Source organism: Botryllus schlosseri, chromosome 11 (assembly GCF_051294905.1).
Source record: "Botryllus schlosseri isolate E-star chromosome 11, Bs_hap1, whole genome shotgun sequence".
Classification (NCBI taxonomy): Eukaryota; Metazoa; Chordata; class Ascidiacea; order Stolidobranchia; family Styelidae; genus Botryllus; species Botryllus schlosseri.
Genome location: NC_137246.1, coordinates 11,988,729 through 12,010,466, shown reverse-complemented (window position 1 = coordinate 12,010,466; position 21,738 = coordinate 11,988,729). Strand labels below are relative to the sequence as shown.

Here is a 21,738-nt window from a genome sequence, read left to right as displayed (position 1 = left end):
CTCCGGTGACGTCACGTCTCATCTCCAAGCTGACTCGTTGAAGGGCCCTGTTTACATGATCCTTCTGGAAGCTGTATCGTGGACGACCCGGTGTCGCTTTACCCCTTACAAATATATATTCGTTGTAAGTTTGGTGGGCAAAGGTACAACAACAATGTGTGTTTGGTCGTAATCTGAAACGTTTCTTATCCTCGAAATTAACGAGGATGATGAGATACTCATAATATCGATATTTGTAGAGGAAAATAATCTTGTTCATATCATGATTGTAGAGGAAGACAACAAGTATAAGTTATCAGCTAGCTTTTTCGGCGTCAACGAAGATGGGCCGTGGAGTATAGGCGGGAGTAACGACTGTTTTGATATGTCAGACATCACTTGTCGATGCGATTAAAATAAGGTCATTAACACTCAAATGATCCACTTGCAAACCCCATGTCATCATCATCATCATTGGTTTATTAGCAATTTTATCAGTTCAATACACCACAAAAATGCGATACAATGAAAAGACAGGAAGATGTCGAAGCGACAAGGAGTAGTCTATTGAATCTGACACCCACCTTGGCCTAGGCGATGTAAAGAGGAGGCATGCACACTGAATGAAAGTAAAGAAGATAGTATAGAACAGTGGTTCTTAACCTTGCCTCCAGCGCCCCCCAAGGGGCGCTGGCGATTTAAAGGGGGGTGGAAACGCTAAGGGGGCGATATGGGGGGCGCTGGGCTCAGGGGGGCGATATGGGGGGCGCTGGGCTCAGGGGGGCGATATGGGGGGCGCTGGAGAAAAATGGCTTCGCAGTAGATGATGTGGTGGTAGGATATATCCCTAATGAGTATTCAAAGTAAATTAACACCGAAAACTTCGTTATATATAGCCTACAAAAGACATATAGGTTTAGTTGTCAATGAGCGCCTATAAATGACTGGCACCGAATGTTCCTGTCTTGGCAATCTGAACCCCAGAAGACGAATTCCATCTGGCAGGGAAAAATTCTATGCAAGTGAAGAAATACCACTCTGAAATCGTGTGCGTCTTTTAGTTTAGTACGATTGGGCGACAGGGATATCTCAAACTAGATATTCTGTTGGGCGATATTCCTGTTGGGCGATTCTATATTTTGATATAGCAGACAGGAGGTCACGAAATAACATCATGCAACGAAGTCATACCAACGGGTTCGCCCGCTCGAATATGTTTAATTATCAGTTACGGGCCCTCCAGTTTCCAAGACACCTCACAATGTTCGCTCTAAGTTTTGATGAGTCTGTAGTGTTGGGATGACTCGAGTCATGACTTGACTCGAGTCACTTTGCTAAAATGACTTGACTTGACTTGACTCGGCGTATCAAAAATGTGGATTGACTCGTGACTCGGAGCAAAATTGACGAGTCAATTTCAAGTCATCAAGTAATCGGTGTCGATAAAATCCCTGTATCTTTCACATGGTCGGATTGGTCGCGAAACGCTGGTGTAACCCGTGAGAGCGACCAATCATTCAATGATCGTGCGCTTTACTGAGCCTCCATTGTTCTCTCACAAATAAATTGACCACAAACGAAGTGATCGCAGCTTACAGCTTACGTTGTTGTAAAACAGTATAGTAAAGTCATTTAATATCAAAATGTCTATTTCTATTCTCACCTTAACCTCTTGTTTTATTGAAATTGAATTCTAATATAGTTTATGTAGTTCTCAACGTTGGCGCAGGCTCGAATTGTATCGTATCAACTTGTAAATGGGTAACGTATTGCATGTAATCAATTCGTTTCTCTATTCTCTATTTGGCTGGTAACTATAAACTGAGGCTATGCAATTACTTACGTAGTTTAGCAGTTTTACGTATATGTGAACAATACAGCAGCGCCTTCTTGCGTGTATATTGAACTCTGTATTTGTTCATCGGTTCAGGATCAATGACCACTCAATATGTATTTCAGAAAGCTAGCAAAATGCGATGACGTTACCTTGCCTAATGCTTCGAAAAGGCAACTTGACTTGAATTGTGACTTGACTCGTGACTTGACTTGACTTGACTTGACTCGAGTCACCTCCAAAAATTGAGTGACTTGACTTGACTCGAGTTAATTCGAAAATCGATTGACTTGACTTGACTCGAGTCAAAATGTGCAATGACTCGAAATGACTCGTGACTCGAAGGTAGTGACTTGATCCCAACACTGGAGTCTGCGCACACTCAACAACTCACTGCCAGACATGGGGTGATTACTTCATGAATGTAATCGATTGCGATTACGATTACTTCTGAATCACGCGATTACGATTATGATTACAGCAAAATCCGCAAGTAGTCGATTACGATTACGATTACTTCGGAAAAGTAATCACTATTACATTTATTTGGCTTAGAATTTATCTTTGGAAGACAACAATGCGATGAAAAGGCCTCATGAGAGAAGGTCTTGCTTTTAAAATGAGACGTCATGGCATCATTTCCTGTATATGACATATTATACCATTGCATAATTTACAGAAATAGGCATTTCGGTGCCAGCCAATACCGCGCCGCGACGCACCAAGACATGCTATCTTGGCCGAAACATTGTGTATTTTTTCATTGTCAATAGCCGCGCTGGATGGTCGCGACGAATAGTCTTCTCAATCTCAGCCCCACAATACAAATGCCAGCCGGTTCACCCACTGAGTAAAATGATGAACCCCGTGTAGAAATGACAATTTCTGGGTGCGACTCACGAAAGTTTTTCGTTTAGTTTTATCGTCTTCTACGTTAGGGCGACTCCAATATCTTTTTATTATATAGCAGAAAGAAGGTCAGAATTACCAACATACAATACAGTTGTAGTTGTAAATTACGTGCCTAAATATTCGCGCTTGGCGCGACTTGGCAGCAAATACACAGCGAATCCATATCGCATCAAATCGTGTTTTCCAGTTAATAGCCACTTATATATGTAAATACCACCTATTCATTCATGCATTATAGAAAAGTTTGGTACCTCGGGCGACCAGGCCGCACAAACTTTTATGACCATCGAAATCACGCTACGGGGTTCTTGGGGGCAAAGCCTTCAGAAGTTTGGTTTATCACGCTATGGGTGCGCAATGCAATCGTTTTAAGGGGGGGTTGACGAAGTGCTGTTACGGCCCTCCCTCTTACTCATTGTCTTTATTACATTCCTTACAATATGAGGTTGGGGGGCGCTGGAGCACGATAATTTTTGAAAGGGGGCGCTGGAGGAAAAAAGGTTAAGAACCACTGGTATAGAAGAAGAATGCGACAAGAAATAGGGCGGCATGTCATGGGAAGCGAGATCGATAGGTCAGTCGTGGTCCGGTAATCTTGAGGACGGACTGTATTTATTTAGTAGTAATTGCTTGTATGTATGTGGCCTCTAGTTGTTCGGCCGCTCCTCTTTAACAGACTACCCCATGTATGCCGGTGACTTATTAAGAGTCAGTCACGATACAGGAACTACTGCAGAGATTTTATTGAAGCATCTTGTCGGCATGGTATACCAAATAGGAAATTAACAATACCAAGAATGTCTATAAAAACTGTCATAAAGAGCAATATAGAGCACTACTACTAAATTGCTACCCACCAATTAAACTTTGAGAAGTGCCAATTTCAGCACCCTCACAAACACATAGGCTACCATGAATACAATATCAAAACGGCAAGCTGAAAATCGTGAACACCGGCACGACCGCATCATATCAGCAGAACACTATAACCCAGAAATAAAAACAAAGCAATAATCCTAGCACCGCTGCGCTTCATCATCACCAGGAGAGTCACAAATCTCCATATCACCCACCCGGAGAGACACCAGCTCCATCCCATCACATGCGCGCTCACATCAGTTTATCCAGTGGAACAGTAGGACTACGAAATGCAGCAATCGTTCATGTATTCCCGTATCGATATAGCGCACTGCAAGGCCGCTTCTTCTATCAGTTCACTAACTATGCATGTCGTAGTTGAATTGTAGTACCGGTACAATCCACATCTCTTCCGAACTGTAGTCTGAGAAGTTGAAATACAGATGCAACGTTTTACCTTGTTAGCCATTTTATGTAGCTGATGACAGCAACTAGGCTACTACAGATCGAAGCGTCGCAGTCAAATATCAAATATAAAACTGCCCTAAAAGAGCACGGTTGCTACTCCGGTACTGGTGTACCACATATATTCCATCGTAAACAAGCGAGCACTTACAAAGTAACCCCACTTTTCCTTGCCATGTTTGCCCAATTTCTCAACATCAGATGAAAAACATGAATTACGATGCCAAGAGCCCGCGCGGCAAAAACCAGCGCCGTCGAACGAAAATCGCCGGACGCCGATGACCAAATACTCAAGCCGATCGTAAACGACATTTCACAACAGCTTGAGGCTCGAGTCGACTTGAAGCGGTTTGCCTTTCTCTTTTCATCGAATACGAGAGAGTCGGATCGACGAGTCAGCTTCGAAGCTGACTTAAACCGTCATGTAAATGGGCCTAATGATTCGGTTATTCGAATCCGATTAGAAAATTGGTCGTGTTGATTCGCTTAAAAGAGTATAATAGTAGGGGACAAGCTTTTCGGGTATTGAAATATTCGTGCCTTTCCACTAAAAGTGACATTATCAACGAGATTTACAGTTTCTACTTTCTATATTTTCTCACTCCGCGAAATCCTTTAAAACTAGATCATAATTCTAAAATCGATGCATGGGATGATGACAATAATGAAATTCTTTGGTGGAGATGATCCGGTAAATGGTTATTTCAAATACGATGGTTATAATAATCAACCAAGAAGTCAAGAATATTCATCGCGGAATCATAGAAAGATGACGACAATATTATTTTGCAAATATAATATCAACGACTCCTGCGAACATAGCAGGACATAATGCAACCCAGCCAAGGGCATAACTATATAGCCCCACTCGAGGATAGTTGATGGTGGTGCAGCGTCAATATCATCCTTTGTAAGTCCGGTGTATGTAGCCATAGCAATGAGAAGAAACAAGGCTGTAATAGAGTAATAAATATGTTCTATATTCGATTTAGTTTTTCAAATTTACTGTAATCATTACTTGTTGTCGCTCACTCGTTTTGCATATGCTACGTACCAGCCACGACAGCCAGCGCCCCACCAATTTTCGCCATGTCTTCCCTTTCTTCGGCTTCCGCTGCGAATATGACCAGTATGGCAGTAGGGAGCAGAGTGACCATGGCGAAAACGATGAATGCTATTGCTACATTTTCCGCATCACGTTTCCTAGCTGTTAAAATGCCAATCGCTGTCAGAAATAGTCCAAGTTGAAATTTGTATTATTGTTTCATTCAATGTCGTGTTCGCTGCGTCAAAAAACAACTAACTCAGAGGTGAGAGCATATTTCGCAGCAAAACCAACATATACCACGCGCTGTGCTACCATTTTACTGTGTCATTGAGATAGTTTGAGTTGACCGAGTTGAAGTTGCCATCATTTACTTTGCGACTGGAACGAGATACGAATACGATGCACTGCTGTCGAGGTGTATCAATATACAATTACCATCTATTCATGTCATATCTCATCGGACGAAGAAGTTGCATTCATGACTCGATCGTGTTGGGAGGTGCGGGTGGCGCGGCACCCCAACTCCAAAGTGCGAATAGGAAGATAATAAATATTATTATTTTATGTGCCATCCTACTGTCATTTCTATCTACGGTATTGATTTAGCCCTGCTTAAATTCGATTGTGCATGTGTAGGTGTTAGGCTTTTTGTACGTCGTTTGTACGTCTCCACTGGTTAAACAATGCACGTGTTCAGAATACGGCGGTATTAGATTACGCCTGGAATTCATCATCGTTTAATACATAAAAACATATTCAAAATCACTAATTTCTTACCATTAAAAGAAACGCCTTCTGATGTCGAAAGTTTGAAAAGTCCGTACGAATAAAACGGCTGAACAATCCAAGCAGTGGTTGCCATAGACAGAACAGTACATAAGCAGTGCTAGGCACAAAACTACCCCGCTTCCGAGACGCAACAATCCCATTCTGCAGACCGGTAATCTATTGTAATTCTAATACCAAAAGCTGTAAAATGACTATGATCGTCTTACATCTTTATTAGTTCATGTAGGCTATAAGGGTAGTAAGACGTAATTAGTGCAGGTTGAGACTGTGACCATATTGAAGTAGTCTATTTGTTCGAGATAGGGGTATGTGGTAGCGGTGGATAGAAAAATTGAAAACGATCTCTGGCCCCCGATTCTTTAGCCCAGGAGCGGTCAACCCGTGGCCCGCGGGCCAAATGTGGCCGGCTAGAAGGTTTTGAGTAACCCGCGACGAAATTCTCAAAATTAGTTATCAAAAAAATAAATTACCCACATTTATTGTGAACTTGCAAGAACAACTGAAAATTTGATTAGCCTGACCGCGAACTTTGGCATGTGGGTGACCTCTGCCGCAACCAGGGGCCATCCACATTTTTCGTAGATCTTCGTATATGACCATAAAGTAGCATATTTCTTGGCATATTTAGCCTACTTGACTTGATATGTTTCCTAGCACTTCGAGCGATCTATTGTCACTCACGATTCCTTGCTTTTAATATTAGTGTCTCCTCCTGAAAATTGAAAATACGTCTAGTTTAGAGAATTGCCTCTAACTACATTCGGAATTAATAAATTACGTGTCGTCCAACATGCGACTTCGCGTCTGCACTCGCACAAAGATCGTCGGCGATGAAACCTTTGCACAAAGTGATAGACTTCACTGAAATCTTCGATATTGATATGTCCAAGCGACGATTAATCATGTCCTGGACAAATGAGCCCAGCGGTATACAGAGGTGATCCGCAATATATGTAACTAACATTACTCTGGTCGACATGATTTTTGTTTTTTGGCCAAAATGATGATTACTAAGTCAATTTTTGTACGCTTTTTTCCTAACACGTCAAAACAGCCTGTTCTGTGACGTACTCGGTGCTGTTGGGTCATAGCTATAACCATTGTGACGTCATCGGAGATGGTCAAAGTACTTACCATAGTTACTCAAGTAGAAGTAGAAGTAACGGCGTCAATTTCTACTCAAGTAGAAAAAAAACTGGATCTCATGAAAAAGTTTTTAAAGGCTCAGATCAAAGAGAGTGCATGTTTGAAATACATTCACGAAAGGTTTCCTAACTTGAATTACAGTAGAGGGTGTATTTGTAGGACCTCAAATCAGAACACTCATCAAAACCCCTTATTTCTTAATAGGAAGGCGGATTTGGAAAAAAATGCATGACTCTCTTTCATCGAAATTGCATCTAAATTTATTGTAAATACTAGGGATCCTAATTATTTGGAGGCTTTAGTTTAGGATAATAACACCTTAAATCCAATAAAGTAAGTTGAGAGCTTTGTAGGATATGTTTCGCATCATATACGGACCTAAACGGGCATAAGCGCCCTCAATACAGCCGTTTTTGAGTAAAATTTTTATTCGATTTTTGCGGAAAATTGTGACTTGATGAGTGAATTCTGACGGCAAAATCGGAATCAGCATCGTCAAATTAGGTAAACTCAATAATCGTTCTTAAAAAACAAAAAAAAAGTTGAAAAATGTCGACCTCTGTGTTATTTTGAGCGAATTAAATCATTATTTTTGTGGCTAGGACATCATGTACCCAGACTTTTCAATTTTCATGACATAATTGGTATCGATTTAGATGCTTAGTAAATTAACTCCTTTTTTTACTGTTACCTAATCCGGTTCGCTCCTATCGGAAGAATAAAAAATGGACATCAACATTCAAGTGGCCGGCGCGATGATTCGTAAATCTCAAGTGGCAGATCTTTTTGTTGGATCAACACTAAGCTCTACCTATCGCGCATACATACATGAATATCCGCCTTCTCAAAAAATATTTATGAACGTTCAAAATGTATTGTTCGAACGTATCATCGGTCCCCACCTGGTGGGTGCAAAGGCGCACGAGCCGGGGACCAACGATACATAAGATCAAATCTCAAATGTTCTTACTTTTCTTGATGTGTAATATAATCTAAGCCACAGCAAGCCAAAGAAGAATGTTTGATCGCAACCGTCATAAAATATAAAAAATATTAACTCAAATGTTGCCATAAAATCACGTTTCGATTTAGGCTCGAACTTACAACACATGTCGGAACATTTTACTGCACCCCATAATGTCAGATAATGCGAAAGATGTGTACGTTTTAGGGTTGTTCAGAATTGACCGACTTTCAAAAAGTCGTGGTTGTCAGTCCGATTCCCATGTCTTATACCATAAAAACATATTCTAGCAATTATTTTTCGTAATTCATCCCTTGCATCCGTGTGCAATGTACGTGCTAAACAATTAATCGGAATTTCATTGTGTTCACACGTGTTCTCTCTCGACATCACTTCCTCTTACAGTTAAAGATGCGCGACTAGTAGGCTATATATGCCCACTGGTGACATGCAAATATAATAAATCTGCGGTGACTCGTCTTCAAAAAGCGGCATGTGGTGATTCGTTTAGTGACTGGACTCTGTCGATACGCAATCTTTGCTGAAATACTTACTTCGTGGCATGTCATTATTTCGTGACCTATACCAGAGTTGGATCAATTGCAATTTGTAATTGAGCTGAATATAATAAAATACATTTTTCATGTAATTATAATTGTAATTGTAATTGAAGCATTTCCATTTTCTGTAGTTGTAATTGTAATTTTCTAATTTTTTTGCCTAATTTCAATTAACGTACATTGTTATTGGGACCTGAGAAGCACAACATAAAATAATTAGGCCTATTTACATAGGTGTGCTATGTGACGAGATAGCGGAGTGGTATAATCGGCAGCCGCAACACTATTAGGTTGCGGGTTCGCGTCCGACCGAGGCCGACTTCAAAATTCCTACCCAAGTGTTGGATGTTTATCGAGTCGAAAAAGTTTTTTCAGGCCAAACTACTTCGTAGAGGGGGCAGACAGTTCCAACCAGAAATGAAGATAAGCAGTACTGTACAATTCTAACATTACGTGGGAAAACACCTAATTTGAATACGTTAGTTCAAATTTGGTCAAAATTAAGATTTTTAAGGTAAAAATTGTCAAATTTTGATTTTTCAGGTCAAAATCTTTCGTTTTTTTAGTTAAAAGAAATCGCCCTATAGTTGCCATTGCATAATTTATAGAAATAGGCATTTGCATGCCGGCCATTACCGCGCCACGACACACCAAGACATGCAGCTTCGGCCAACATGCTACCAAAGAAAAACCTCGGCCGAAACTTTGTTTATTATCGATTGTCCATAGCCGCGCTGAATTGTCGCGACGAATAGTTCTGTCCTCGAAATCTAAGCCTCACAATATGCGAATACCACCAGGGGCACCACACTGAGGAAAATGATGTGCCCCGTGCTCCGTGCATAAATGACATTTTCTATGTGCGTCTCACGAAAGTTTTTCTTTTCGTTTTTTTTTAATAGTCTATATACTATAACTTTTTGGGGCGACTGCAATATCTTTTGATTATATAGAAGACGAGAGGTCACTTATTAACAATTTACAATAAAGTAATATTACCACGGGCACGCCTGAAGATGTTATAATTATGAATTACGTGCGCTGAAATTTCGTAGACACCCCCTCCCCAGTTCAACCGGTAAATCTGACCACGGGGGCTGAGAGAGGATAAGAAATGAAGAGGAATATAGGCAATTACCAATATTATTGACGAAATTCAGTCATGATCTTGAAATATATTTTCGTGTTTGGCTACGACTACACAGCAAGTCCATATTGATCACTGCATAGGGGCCAAAGACCACCGTTTGGGGAGGACAAATTGTTGTTTTGGTCGCGATTCTAGCTGCAACACACGCTAGCATGGTGTATAAGCGGTTGCCTCTAGTGGCAGGTCCGAATGTTGAGTAAATTAACGATTGGTGCAGATTCAAATGGGGCCATATGATAATACCTTTAACTGAACATAAAATTCTGCCAACGACCCATTTGATACCTATATTGCGAGCTGCCGTTATACAAGCAACTGCAAATAACGGCCTCAGTGATGATTTTTATCAGCAACCGTTGATTTTTTATTGATTCGATGTGGAAATTGTCATTTGACGAGTACAAAATTTCAAATATTTGTCCGGTGTACTTGAACAGGCCTAATGCTCGCCAAGCAGCAACGGTCAAACTGCGTTTTACTATAGGCATCCACACATACGTTCCTATTTGAAAGTATAGGCAGAGTGCTGACTATTATCCTGCTGCGAGGTAGATGGCTTCTGGTGTGAATTGTTCCAAATGCCATCAATATGTTTGAGGTACCTATTTAAAATGTCTGATAATCTCGGTTTGGTGTATAAGCAATTTTATCACTTCAATATACCACAAAAATTGCGATACAATGAAAAGATATAGGAAGGTGTCGAAACGACTCGGATTAGTCTTTGAAATCAGGCACCCACCTTGGTCTGGCTAGGCAATGTAAAGAGGAGGCATATGCACACGGAATGACAAGTAAAAGATAATGTATAAAATCAAGCGACATAAATGAGGTGGCATATGTCACAGAAGGTGAGATCGATAGGTCAGGTCGTGGTCCGGTAATCTTGAGGACGGGCTAGTATTCATTTAGTAGAAATTGTTTATATTTCGATTTGAATGTGAATAACATGCTCGTAGACTGTCGGATAGCCGGCGTGATAGTTCCGCACGTCAGGTCAGGCATATTTGATAGACCGATGATCCGTTCGGTCGATCATATAATTGGACGACGTGGATGCGCTATCGCGGCGGTTTCCTCGAGAATCATTATAGACAGATATCTCAAGCTCAACGCATGTTCCATCCACCCTGTTCTACTGCGAAAGAAACCAATACGTCAAATCAGTGTTGTCAAACTCAACTTGCGTCGCGGGCCGGATTCAAACCGTCAATCGCTCGATCGCTGGCCAAGTGGCCATACCTGACAAAATATTCGAAATTGTTGTTTCAAAATCCATGCCCGTGAGTTTTACTCGAATACTTTAAGCCTGTGTACGTGATAGTATATTTATTACATTATATTACCGATCATTGGGGTTCTGTTGCGATAACACCTTTATTCGCAGGCAATCGAATTGGCGGAAGTACGATGATTGACGGGTTGAATACAGTCATTGTATGACCGCTAATAGCGGCTAATGACGATATAAGTTAGTATATTTCTATGATCCCTTTGTTATAAAGTCGTAATCTGGCATTAAGCCTGGGCATGCGTTATGGACAGGGATATCTAGTCTAGATATCCCTGGTTATGGAGAATAAAATTCAACTACAAACGCGGGCGTTGGAATTTAGTTCATCAGTATTATAACACGATTTGGGTTTATGTCGATGCTGGTTACCGTGGTACGGTTTTACATTTGTTGAAAATGTGCTGGATACAATACAATACATTGGGTTATAATTTTCATCTGAACAAGCTACACATACAATGTACAATCCGATAAGACACAATGCAATGTAACGAGCAGATAGGAGGATGTCGAACGACACGCATCAGTAGCGATCCTTTACTCAAACATCCACCTCGGTCTAGAGCAGGGGTTCTCAGCCCTTTCTTGGCCGTGGCCCATTTTCCGGTTTTTAAAAATGTGCTGTGGCCCACCTGATATCTTGGAGTCATAATCCTGTTTAATTCGTGGTCATGGACAGCGCCGATATGCCTATTTCTCTAAAATATGCGCATTTTCGTCTAACTGATGATATTTAAATCTCGATCTCCAGGGATATGACATCGCGCCAGGCGCGAAAAATTTTTTAAGTTGCATAAATATCCTTCAAAAAACGACCAACGAAATAATCTTGGGCCCTTCGAGCTCCCCCAATTGGGGATGTGGGTACGGCAGTTACGGCCCTGGTAGATCATAAGCTAAAACTCCCTAGTAGAATATTTTCGTCCGCTGCTCCATTCGCGTCGCGAAACACTGTGATCAGATCCCCGCACTGTGTAATTGGGACTTTAGTGATACTATTGTGGGGAATATTATAATCATTCTGGGCCGGCATCGAACAATTCATTGGTGAATGAGGTACTACAGAGAAGTGGAGAAAGATTTTTCAAATGCATGATGTAGGCTACTTTGTATGTCTTGTACCTAAACAACTGAAGTTGCGATGTCAGAATATTCAATCCAATGATACAATCAATTCCCGTGACTATTTCAGTATGTAGCCTACAATGATTTCCAGGCCGGACATTTTAAACCGACTTCAACGATTAATGCGCTCCGATAAATCCTCAATCCATTAAGATTCGTTGTTGCGGTGGTGCAGTATACCTCCGCCAGAAGTTGCTAATAATTTGCAATTATGGCTATGTTTAGCTTGCAATAATACGGCCTGCCGAAGTACGGTAAATCTGTACATCAATTGCACTTCATTGCGAGTTCAATGCATAGTGCATACCCTTTTCAACGGCATATGACCCCGCCGGAATACTTGGTTACTTCAACATTCTCTTCCAGTTATTACGCTTGAAATTATTTTAGTTGCTGTTAGCCGTAGGTTGTCATAGCCAATAGAAAAAGCCACCGTTTCTCCCTAACGTTTTCGATTTGTACATGCTGACTTCATGCGTGCCACTACGTCTACGTGATCAGGGATATCCCTGGTCTAATCAGAGTCGGATGAAAAGCTTTGTAGCCTACGTATAATTAGATAATACGAATTTTAGCGAATAACATACGAAGTATAACTAAACTTACATTAATTCTGAAATTTTCTAAATGGCTCTGTGGCTCTTGGGTAGAGTGCCCGATGTCACAGTTCTTTTTCGATGTTGATCTTTTCGAAGCCGCGGCCCTTTCCATTCCTTGTGAGTGCTTTCTTTCTTCGGGTCTTTTTTGTCGCCGTAAGAACGGCGAGAGCGGGGGAAGAGGAGCCCTAATGAACCTCCGACGGGAACCGAACCGGATCCGCCTGCTTGGTAGGCTCTTATCGTCACCACTACGCTATCTCCCCCGGAATTTACCACTCTGCCCATAATTGCTTTGAGGGCAGTATGTTTGACACCCCCGTGTTAAATGATGAGAAACGTTTAGCCCAGGTAGGTATCTGATTTCAAAGATTACTCCAAGCTGTTTCGCCACGTTCCCATCTTTTCATTGTATCGCAGTCTAGGTGTTTCGAACTGATTACATTCTTAATAAACTGATACTGATCTGAGACTCGAGCCAACCACACTTTAACATCAGTCAATCAACTTCTTTCACATTTCAGTGCAATTTCTAATCATGATAGAGATGCACTACTGCACTTTCATGCTGTTAAAACAATTCAAGATGAAATACATATTGTTTCTCCGTTTACATCCGAAGATAATTCCAGATTGCAGGCAGTGTTGTGAGCAATAAAATACGGTACGATTCTTTCAACATGGTTGTTTGTGAGAAACAAAAAATTCAAGGATTGACCACAGAACAGTGTGCGGCGCAGCATTCGCAGGTAGGATTTACGACGATATGTCGAGAAAACGATAACCCTTATGTGTCGGTTCCTCAACAAAAACCAAGGCGCCAGATTTACCGTTCACCAAACCCCAGTTATTCGAATAAGCGACAGCCGTGGCATAATTCTGAAGTTCGGTATCGCTGGGATACATGTGCAGGACGTCTCCAGTTTTCGTGGACCAGAATCTTGCCCTACAATCGGGCAGAACAGAAGTCACAACACCATCAGGCTCGTTAACATCGAAGCAGAACCTCAGCAATCCTTCGAATTTATTCCTGAAAAATAACATATGGATGTCAGTAGGTCAGCTTCATTATGCAGTAATTGGGCGACCTGCAGGATGATCTGTGCATATGCCACTGGAAAAGGAAGGTATAGCCTAGTCCTAGACCTAGACTAGGTCTTGCACCAACACTCCATGCTATCCTTGTAATGGTGAAGGCCCAGCAGGGAAGCCATGGACACCAGTATTACTAATCAGGTCTTTGCTCTGACCCGGCAAGGGATTGAACAAAGACCTACCAATCAAGAAGCAGAATGCTCCACCATTAAGCTATCTTGTCAGTTAAAATCCACATAGAAATGTTTTGAGAACGGCGATGTTTGATGTGTGGCCAGAATCATAAGACTAAATGACACTAACTTTCTTGTAAGTGCTGTTTGTAGTTGAAGAATTGGCTTCGTTGTGAATCTCAAATCCCACAGTGATATTTTCGGATTAATACCAGGATTGTTGTACCCGACCAAAACCGAATTGTTGTCTCGCATTGCATGAATTCGCACCGGGTTGGATCCTGAACACAAAATAACAACATGAACGACAGGCAATATTGATGTCGGTTCATGAATTGTCAATGAGGGATTACAATACACCCAATTGAAAAGTGGTTCCCAACTGGCTACCCAGTCCTCTCGTGGCACACCGCCTTAAACTTAGTCTACTTGAGTTTATTACTATTATTCCTATATATCAATTCCTTGCCTGATGGTGTTCAGAAACGAAATGAGCCAACAGAAACAGAAGGTTCTGCAAAAATCGTTGTTTCGGACAATATAGAACTAAGTTTGGATTCCCACACTGCCTTGTTTCCATGCGAAAGAGGTTTATCTCAACTCCTAATCGCCCGTCCAGCCTACATTTTGTCAACGTGATCCCCAAAGCGGCCCACGGAAAGCTGGCAGTCACCACTTTTGGCAGAACGACAACCTAGCCAAATTCAGCATACCGACAAATAGAAACAAAATTATCCACCTAGCAGTATTTTATTCCTGAAACTGCCTTACTTGATGATGGAGTAAGTTTGTAACAGTACGATTTCTTGCGAAGGTTCCTCATATCCAGTCCCAGAACCATGCCGCCTCTAAGTCCGTTGAGATGGACAGGGCAGCACTGACTGAAATGTTGACTTAGAACAGTGGAGGGTAGGCGGACTGCTGTGTATCCAGAGCCACCGCGCGGATGTAGCGAATTATTTGAGAGGAAAGCTTCCAAGTTTGAGACGAGAAATGCATCTTGACCTGACGTGTAAGCAAAAAGAGCCCACAGTAGAATCAAAATTAGGTAGGTAGGCCTACCATTTGTAATCTCGTGCAACTATGCATAAGAGGTACCTTTAGTTAACTGTGAAACAATGGGGACATATCTGGAACACTGCTGCGGTGAGTAAGCCGAGATGCTATCACATTTTCAAAATGGTGAGCTATTTTGGCTGTATAAAATTGTCATCGTCAAAGAAACAGAGCGGTTAGGTCAACTAGAGTGTCATAATTGAAATGAGAGGTGTAAAAGACATGACGATTGCATAGAAATACAATGCAAATCTTAGTAGACATGATGTTCGTTAAATGACGAGGAATGGCTGCAGATCGGGCCACGCAACTTGCGACCCGCAGACTGTTTTTCGAATTCCACTTTGTTATGATTGGTGTGAGCGAAGTTAAATGGGGGGGGGGGGGAGGAATAACACTAAATATACATATGCAGACTTTCCATATGATACTTTCAGAAAATTTATGCAATTAACCATGGACATTTTTTGTGAATTCTCCTATTCAGGACTGTTGTGTACAGTCCAATGCACAATTTTATGAATAAGTCTCACCACCATAGCAAGTAATTCCTAATGCCTTGAAACTACTAGAAAGCATATGTGAGCCACACGATTTTAGAAGGATATTAACATCTGGCCTGCTATATATTAACAAACACGGTATCAGAAATGGTCCGTGGACATATGAGCATGCGACATTACAGCATGCGAGACTTCGGCATGCGACAATTTGGCATGCGACACATGAGCATGTGGGTTAAATTACGGGTTAGGGGTAGGTTAGGGTTGGATTTTGGTAGGGTTAGGGTTTAGGTTAGGTTAGGCTAGGTTAGGTTAGGCTATGTTTAGGGTTAGGGTAAGTTTTTGGGTTATACAGTCACATGCTGAAGTGACGCATGCTGATGTGTTCCATGCTGAACTGTCGTTTTCCATTGTGTCGCATGCTCATATGTCGGGCAACCATCAGAAATGTCATGGAATAGGATAACAGTCGGACTCTACGATAAATCATGCTTGTCAAGTATTTACGTTCAAGGATCTGTGCAATGTCATTCAAGAAATAGGGTGACGACATGATCGCAGCAAAGTTAATTTCAAGGAGATTAGGGTGGTTGGTCGCGTGACAAGTGTAAATTTAACCTATATTGAAATATCATACCTGCATTACAACTGAAAAAGTATTTAAAGCGCCTTGTTCCCGCGGAAGCACAAGTATGCGGATCAGGACAAACTAGCTTCTCTTTTCGGCGCGTAGCAGTGTCCACCATCGTGATCGTCTTTCCAACCATGTCCGAGTGCAACAATGCCGTCGAATCAGGCAAGAAGCAAAACTCGGAAGTATGATGAAAAGGCGCAATTATGAGAATGCCGGTTTCGTCCCTCACATAAGTGCAATAGCCAATGCTCGAGCGTGCCTGTTCCGCGGTATATTCCACGAGTCTTTCATATTTCGAGTCATGTTGGATTCTGAGTACCGTTTTCACAGGGTAGAGCGTTTCAGGAAATGCATCCTGAGATGTATAGGAATTCAGTTTGGAATTGATGCAATCCACTTTGAACATATCTCCACGTCCCGTTCCAGATGATCTCTTATTAAACAATTTCACGAGATTACACCTTTTCCTCCTTTTTACATCTTGTATATCTGGTGATGTTTCGCTGCAGGGCCGCGGATTATGATTATTAGTCCCAGGCAGCAAACGAAAATAACGATTCCGTTCCCTGTCGTAATAAAACCCGGGCAGTTCAGGCGGGTCACGACTGGATCCAGCTGACATCTAGCTAGCTACAAAAATTAACAAACATAATTGAGTGATAAGAAGATATAACCATGGCGCATTGATTGGACGGGAACAGACATAATTGCGACAACAGTAACGGCAGTACCTCGGTCTTAGGATTTCAGAAAAAGTTGTGAATTCAACTACATGCTTTGCAAGATATGGTCCATGTAAGCGCCCGTGATCAAGTCTGCCTGCGCAACACCTAGCTTTTTCATTAAATCTTCTGCGATTTTATGCCCCTCCTGCACACTTTGACCTTGTTTCAGCTGAACCTCTAACTCCATGAAAGTTCCTAAACCGGTGACATCGTCGGCATGGATTCTAGTTTGACCCACTAGGAACAGCGTCCTTGTCTTGCGCACTTCGCCCTTTTTCCCATACGCAGAGCACAGTGTATTAATTATTTCATCTGCATGGTCGACTTCGACGCATGAAAATTCGGACACTTTCGGGCCAGTGACGTCTGGCCTGCGGTAATATATCAATACTCCTTTACTGTCGTTTTCACGGCGCAACTTTAGTCTTCCACTTTCGCAGTTGAAAAACGTGTCGACTTGATGTTTCACTTCACCGTTCTGTCCGCTGACATCCTTGGCGCGAGCAAGAAAAGCAGGAAAATCGAGTACCTTGGCTTTAATTTCGACGTTTGAAGGCATGACTTCTCAGATAATCTGCAAGCATCGGTACAGATTTGAAAGAGTGCGGAAACCAGAACTTCTGGGATTCTGAATTCACTAGCAGCACTGTAATAAACTAATGCAGTGGTTCTTAAACTTTTTAGACATGCCCCCCTTTATGATAGTGAAAAATTTCATGCCCCTGTATTGTCATAACACAAAATGCAACTAGAATGCTAGCAATCCCAGCGGACAGTTTCGTGGCATCGAAGGTTATGACCGTTGACGAGCATGAGAGAATTCGCAAATATGAAATTCGGACTATACAGATAGCAGCAACTGCGAACTGGAGGCAAATCGCGTAAATAATTTTCATTTGATCACAGCTTCGTGCCCGCTTCAGGTGCTTTCATATGGCCCCACGGTTTGAGAACCACTGCATTAATTTAATAGTACATTCATGAGACACACGCACAAGACCCAATTGTCTCATATCAAATTACTTGGGCATTGAACGCAGTATATCCTATATACTAAAATTGACGCGCTACAATGTAGCCTACAGTAGGGCTGTTCAAAAATTACTGTTTTTTCAAATTTTACTGACACCCATCAAGAAATTATGCACGAAACAATGACCAACTCTAAACTCGAGTACTTTTGACATGTTTCGAAAATCACTGTTTTTCACTTATACTGGAGCATAAATTTGCCATGCCTCTTCTACTGAGTACTAACGATCACTTCTTTGACCACATCTGACATTGACATTAGCAAAGATGGGCGACAGGTTCTTTCGACACAGATACAGAACTCCACTATACTGAAGGGTTTGAGATGTCCTGCCACTGAATAGGCTGTTCGTTGTCTCTTCAGGAGACAAAATCATGTTCCGTAAAGATACGAACGTTTGTGCATTTTCCTTAAATACAAAGCAAAAATGATGTCTGTAGACAGCCGATACTACACTGCAATGTCTGTTGGAGACTGGAATGGTTGCAGCAGAATGATGGAAATTACCAGTAATATTCTACTGCGACAGGCAAAGGCACAAGAGCCTGAAACCATCGTCACTCGGTTTTATATAATTAGCTTTTCTCACAGTGGTAATACGCTTCCAACGCTTCGCTAGCGGCTTTGATCAAATGACAAAGTTGGATTTTCATCTCAATCGAGGCGCTGTTCTGCAGTTCTCTTGCCGCCAAATCAATCTGATTCTTTATTATACCGTCGACACGCCCAGCGGAAAACTGCTGAAAGCTTGCGTCCATAGTTTCGGGAGCATTATCTCCGTCTCCGCGAGTACACTGCTTGGGATCTGCCACATTCCGAGATGGACTCGATGCGGTTTCATAAAACGCTGCGCGATTCGCTTGATGTTGCGTGATTTGAGTTGAGTTACCTTCTAAAGCTGCCACCCTCGCAGCCTGAGTTGATAGCACAGGGTCATCTTTAGCACACTCCGTTTCCAACTCATTGCAAGCAACGCAGTAATCGTTTCCGTTCCGCTCTTGCAGTAAAATCGTGCCACAGCTACAAAGTCTATCCAGCATTCGATACCCTTTTAACATGTATTCTCCCATCAGTTTGCTGATTTGATTGGAACGCTCTTGTCGTGCTTCAATTATTTTCAAATCTGCAGCACTAGGTGGAGTCCAGTTGTCATCTCCCGCTATGTCAGCCATTGTTCTTATGTCGCCGTGAGCGATAAGGACTAGGGATAGTTACTGGAGGAAATAAACTGGAGATAAATATTTCACAAGGTTAAAAAATAAATCATTTTCATCCACGAAATAGCGATAAATTGCCTAAGATTCGCAATAAAATGACGCAAGCACCAATTACTCGACGATGAGTATACTCAAGAGGCAGTTTACAAACAACTAATACTATTAAACTGATAGCGGAGTTGTTCACGCACAGTATTGACACAATGTTCGAAGCATTTTTTAAAGAGTGCAACTGACAAAATAGACATATATCACTGCAGTGATGATATACATGGCAGGATTCTCAGGTACTCAAGTTGAAATTAGCTCAGCCATATACGTGCTCGATTTCGTCCAGCTCGACTTGCAGCTGCTCCGAAAATAACAGAGCATTGGTATGAAACCGTCAATGTTTTGAATGGAAATTGCCTAGTCAGTGACCAGTTCACAATACAGATGCTCATCGTGAACATACAAGTCGAATATTAGAAATATGTTCATTCTTCATGGGTTGCTTTTTCTCTGTTTTTTCTTCTTTTTCCGCTCAAGTTTTGCGTCAGTCTCGACAGTTACTTTTAAATTTTTAGACTTCTTTTTCTTCTTTTTAACGGGTTCTGAATCTGCGGATGCGTCAACGCCATTTTGGACGTCACACGTAGAATATATTACTGCGTCCTCCTTTTCTCTCTTTCGTTTCTTACGCTTTTTCGATTTTATATTGGAGTCATCGATTTGGGTGACATCGCCTGCAGGAACTTGGTCGGGGGCAAAAGTTTTCTTCGGAACTATGGTGAGATTGGAGCTTTCCTGTTCCTGAAGTCTCGCCAATTTCGCACTCAGTTTCAAACCGTGTCTCGCGCCTTTATGGGCGGTCCTACCGCCACATGCTGCGAGTAACTCCTCATCTGTCAACAACTTGTTTTTTACACCTGCCTCAGAGTCTGACGAGTCGGAACTTTCCGAATTTTGCTTCGTCATTCTGCCGTTTTCCAGCGTGCCGGATTTCAGAAAGCTTCCGTATAGAAGTTGTTCGATCGGTACTTTTTTAACCTTCTTTGTGGCTGACAATGCTTCTGTTTTTCCCAGTGCTTCTACGCCAATTTCATTGTTCTTTTCCGTCACCTGAAATAACACATTACATCAATCATTTCACCAAGTCAAGATGTGATTTTCAGGAAATTTGACACAATTGGGAGGGTTGAGACAGAAGGCAATAGAACACCACGACTTTGAGCTACTAGATGGTGGGATGGAGCACCGGTACCATTCAAGATATAATAGCTTTTGATTCAGGATGTACAAAAAGGTAGCCTATGTAGTAATTCTTCTCCAGTTCAATTTCAAAATACCACCACACTCTACGCTTATTCAAAACCGGTAACAACGCACTGAGATAGCGACCGACGAGACAGCGTAATGGTAAAGCGTCCGGCATCTCGATCGGTAGGTCGTGGGTTCGATCCCCGGCCGGGTCAGACCAAAGACCTGATTGGTAACACTGGTATCTATGACTTCCCTGCTTGGCGTTCATGCATTACTGGGATAGCATGGAGGGGTGGTGCAAGACTTAAAAAGCCATAAAAAGGCTATATCTGCACCTTCCTTGTCCTGCGGCATATGCACATCATGCACTCCATGGTATGCATATGCACTGACTGTGTGTATGTATATCATGAGTCGGTGTATATGCCGCAAAAACATCAAGGACAAAAATAAACTACGTCCTTCCTTACTTCCTGAAGATGGATCGCTCAATTCCTTAGAATAAAAATGCATTAGAATCACTGAATGCAATGGCATGACTATGTTGCTCTGCATGACTGTATCAGTAGAACCAGTATCATTCAAGAATTTAATCAAACAATGACAGTGAGATGATTCTATCATGTGTGATTGTCATTGAAGATTCATAAAACATTGCCATATTCTGAGATAATCGCATGCACTGCACATCGCAGGTGATGGAACTCGATTTAAATCGATGTAATTGCACCGATATAGTAATTGTTTCGAGCCGGTTGATGGTTATTGTTGACTTTTTTTAGCAGAGACTGCTCAAGAGACAAGACTGAATACCGTACTCACTTTAATATTCTTTGCCGAGTTCCGGAACGCATCATCCCACCAGTGGTACGTGAAACTCTCGCCGGGATCATGCCCGACACCAGTATTGTCAGCCTTGATTTGCGCTTTTATAGGCTCGGAAATCCCGTCTTCATTGCGACCCAAACCTTTGCCCTGAACCCAACCCGATTTGAGCATCTGGTCCGAGGCAAATTTCGAAATGATGAACTTCCCTGGCATTTCAAGCAGTTATAAAATAACTAATGCGCGAACAGTAACCACTTCGACTACTAATTGAGTGTTCGTATATCCACCACCGTTGTTTTCTGACATACAACACAAAACTCAAGCTTTTATCAAAGTGGTTGGACACGACACGTGAGTTTCCATCAGAATTCCAGCTAATAACTGAGCTTGAGCTCTGCTATCATACAAATTGCATCTGTACTGACACCTAAGTATTCTTTCTTCCATTAGCCTGATGCCGTTGGATACTGATAGAGAGCAAATCGATGTCACCCTGTCAACAAGTGACGCCG

The 21,738-nt window shown here is 41.9% G+C and overlaps 4 protein-coding genes and 1 long non-coding RNA gene across 5 annotated transcripts; all 5 read right to left on the bottom strand.

Annotated features, from left to right (window-relative positions):
- Nucleotides 1-3,438: 3,438 nt before the first annotated feature.
- On the bottom strand, nt 3,439-4,487 carry LOC145449586 (uncharacterized). The gene is made up of 2 exons (XR_013918300.1): nt 4,200-4,487; nt 3,439-4,007 (listed from the first exon to the last, which is right to left on the bottom strand). It is a non-coding gene; the product is annotated as an uncharacterized LOC145449586 (long non-coding RNA).
- An 8,741-nt stretch (nt 4,488-13,228) lies between these two features.
- Nucleotides 13,229-16,822, bottom strand: LOC145450131 (DDB1- and CUL4-associated factor 4-like). The gene is made up of 4 exons (XM_080328622.1): nt 16,185-16,822; nt 14,760-14,993; nt 14,119-14,269; nt 13,229-13,750 (listed from the first exon to the last, which is right to left on the bottom strand). The coding sequence occupies exons 1-4, from the start codon at nt 16,801-16,803 to the stop codon at nt 13,477-13,479; spliced, it is 1,278 nt and encodes a 425-aa protein (XP_080184748.1). The 5' UTR covers nt 16,804-16,822; the 3' UTR covers nt 13,229-13,476.
- A 121-nt stretch (nt 16,823-16,943) lies between these two features.
- On the bottom strand, nt 16,944-17,465 carry LOC145450137 (adenylate cyclase CyaB-like). Its single transcript, XM_080328631.1, has one exon. The coding sequence runs from the start codon at nt 17,463-17,465 to the stop codon at nt 16,950-16,952; it is 516 nt and encodes a 171-aa protein (XP_080184757.1). The 3' UTR covers nt 16,944-16,949.
- A 14-nt stretch (nt 17,466-17,479) lies between these two features.
- LOC145450136 (protein ZNRD2-like) lies at nt 17,480-19,114 on the bottom strand. Its single transcript, XM_080328630.1, has one exon. It carries the CDS (start codon nt 19,109-19,111, stop codon nt 18,515-18,517), a length of 597 nt encoding a protein of 198 aa, XP_080184756.1. The 5' UTR covers nt 19,112-19,114; the 3' UTR covers nt 17,480-18,514.
- A 53-nt stretch (nt 19,115-19,167) lies between these two features.
- On the bottom strand, nt 19,168-21,701 carry LOC145450133 (G patch domain-containing protein 4-like). Its single transcript, XM_080328624.1, has 2 exons — nt 21,221-21,701; nt 19,168-20,257 (listed from the first exon to the last, which is right to left on the bottom strand). Exons 1-2 carry the CDS (start codon nt 21,437-21,439, stop codon nt 19,640-19,642), a joined length of 837 nt encoding a protein of 278 aa, XP_080184750.1. The 5' UTR covers nt 21,440-21,701; the 3' UTR covers nt 19,168-19,639.
- Nucleotides 21,702-21,738: the final 37 nt, after the last annotated feature.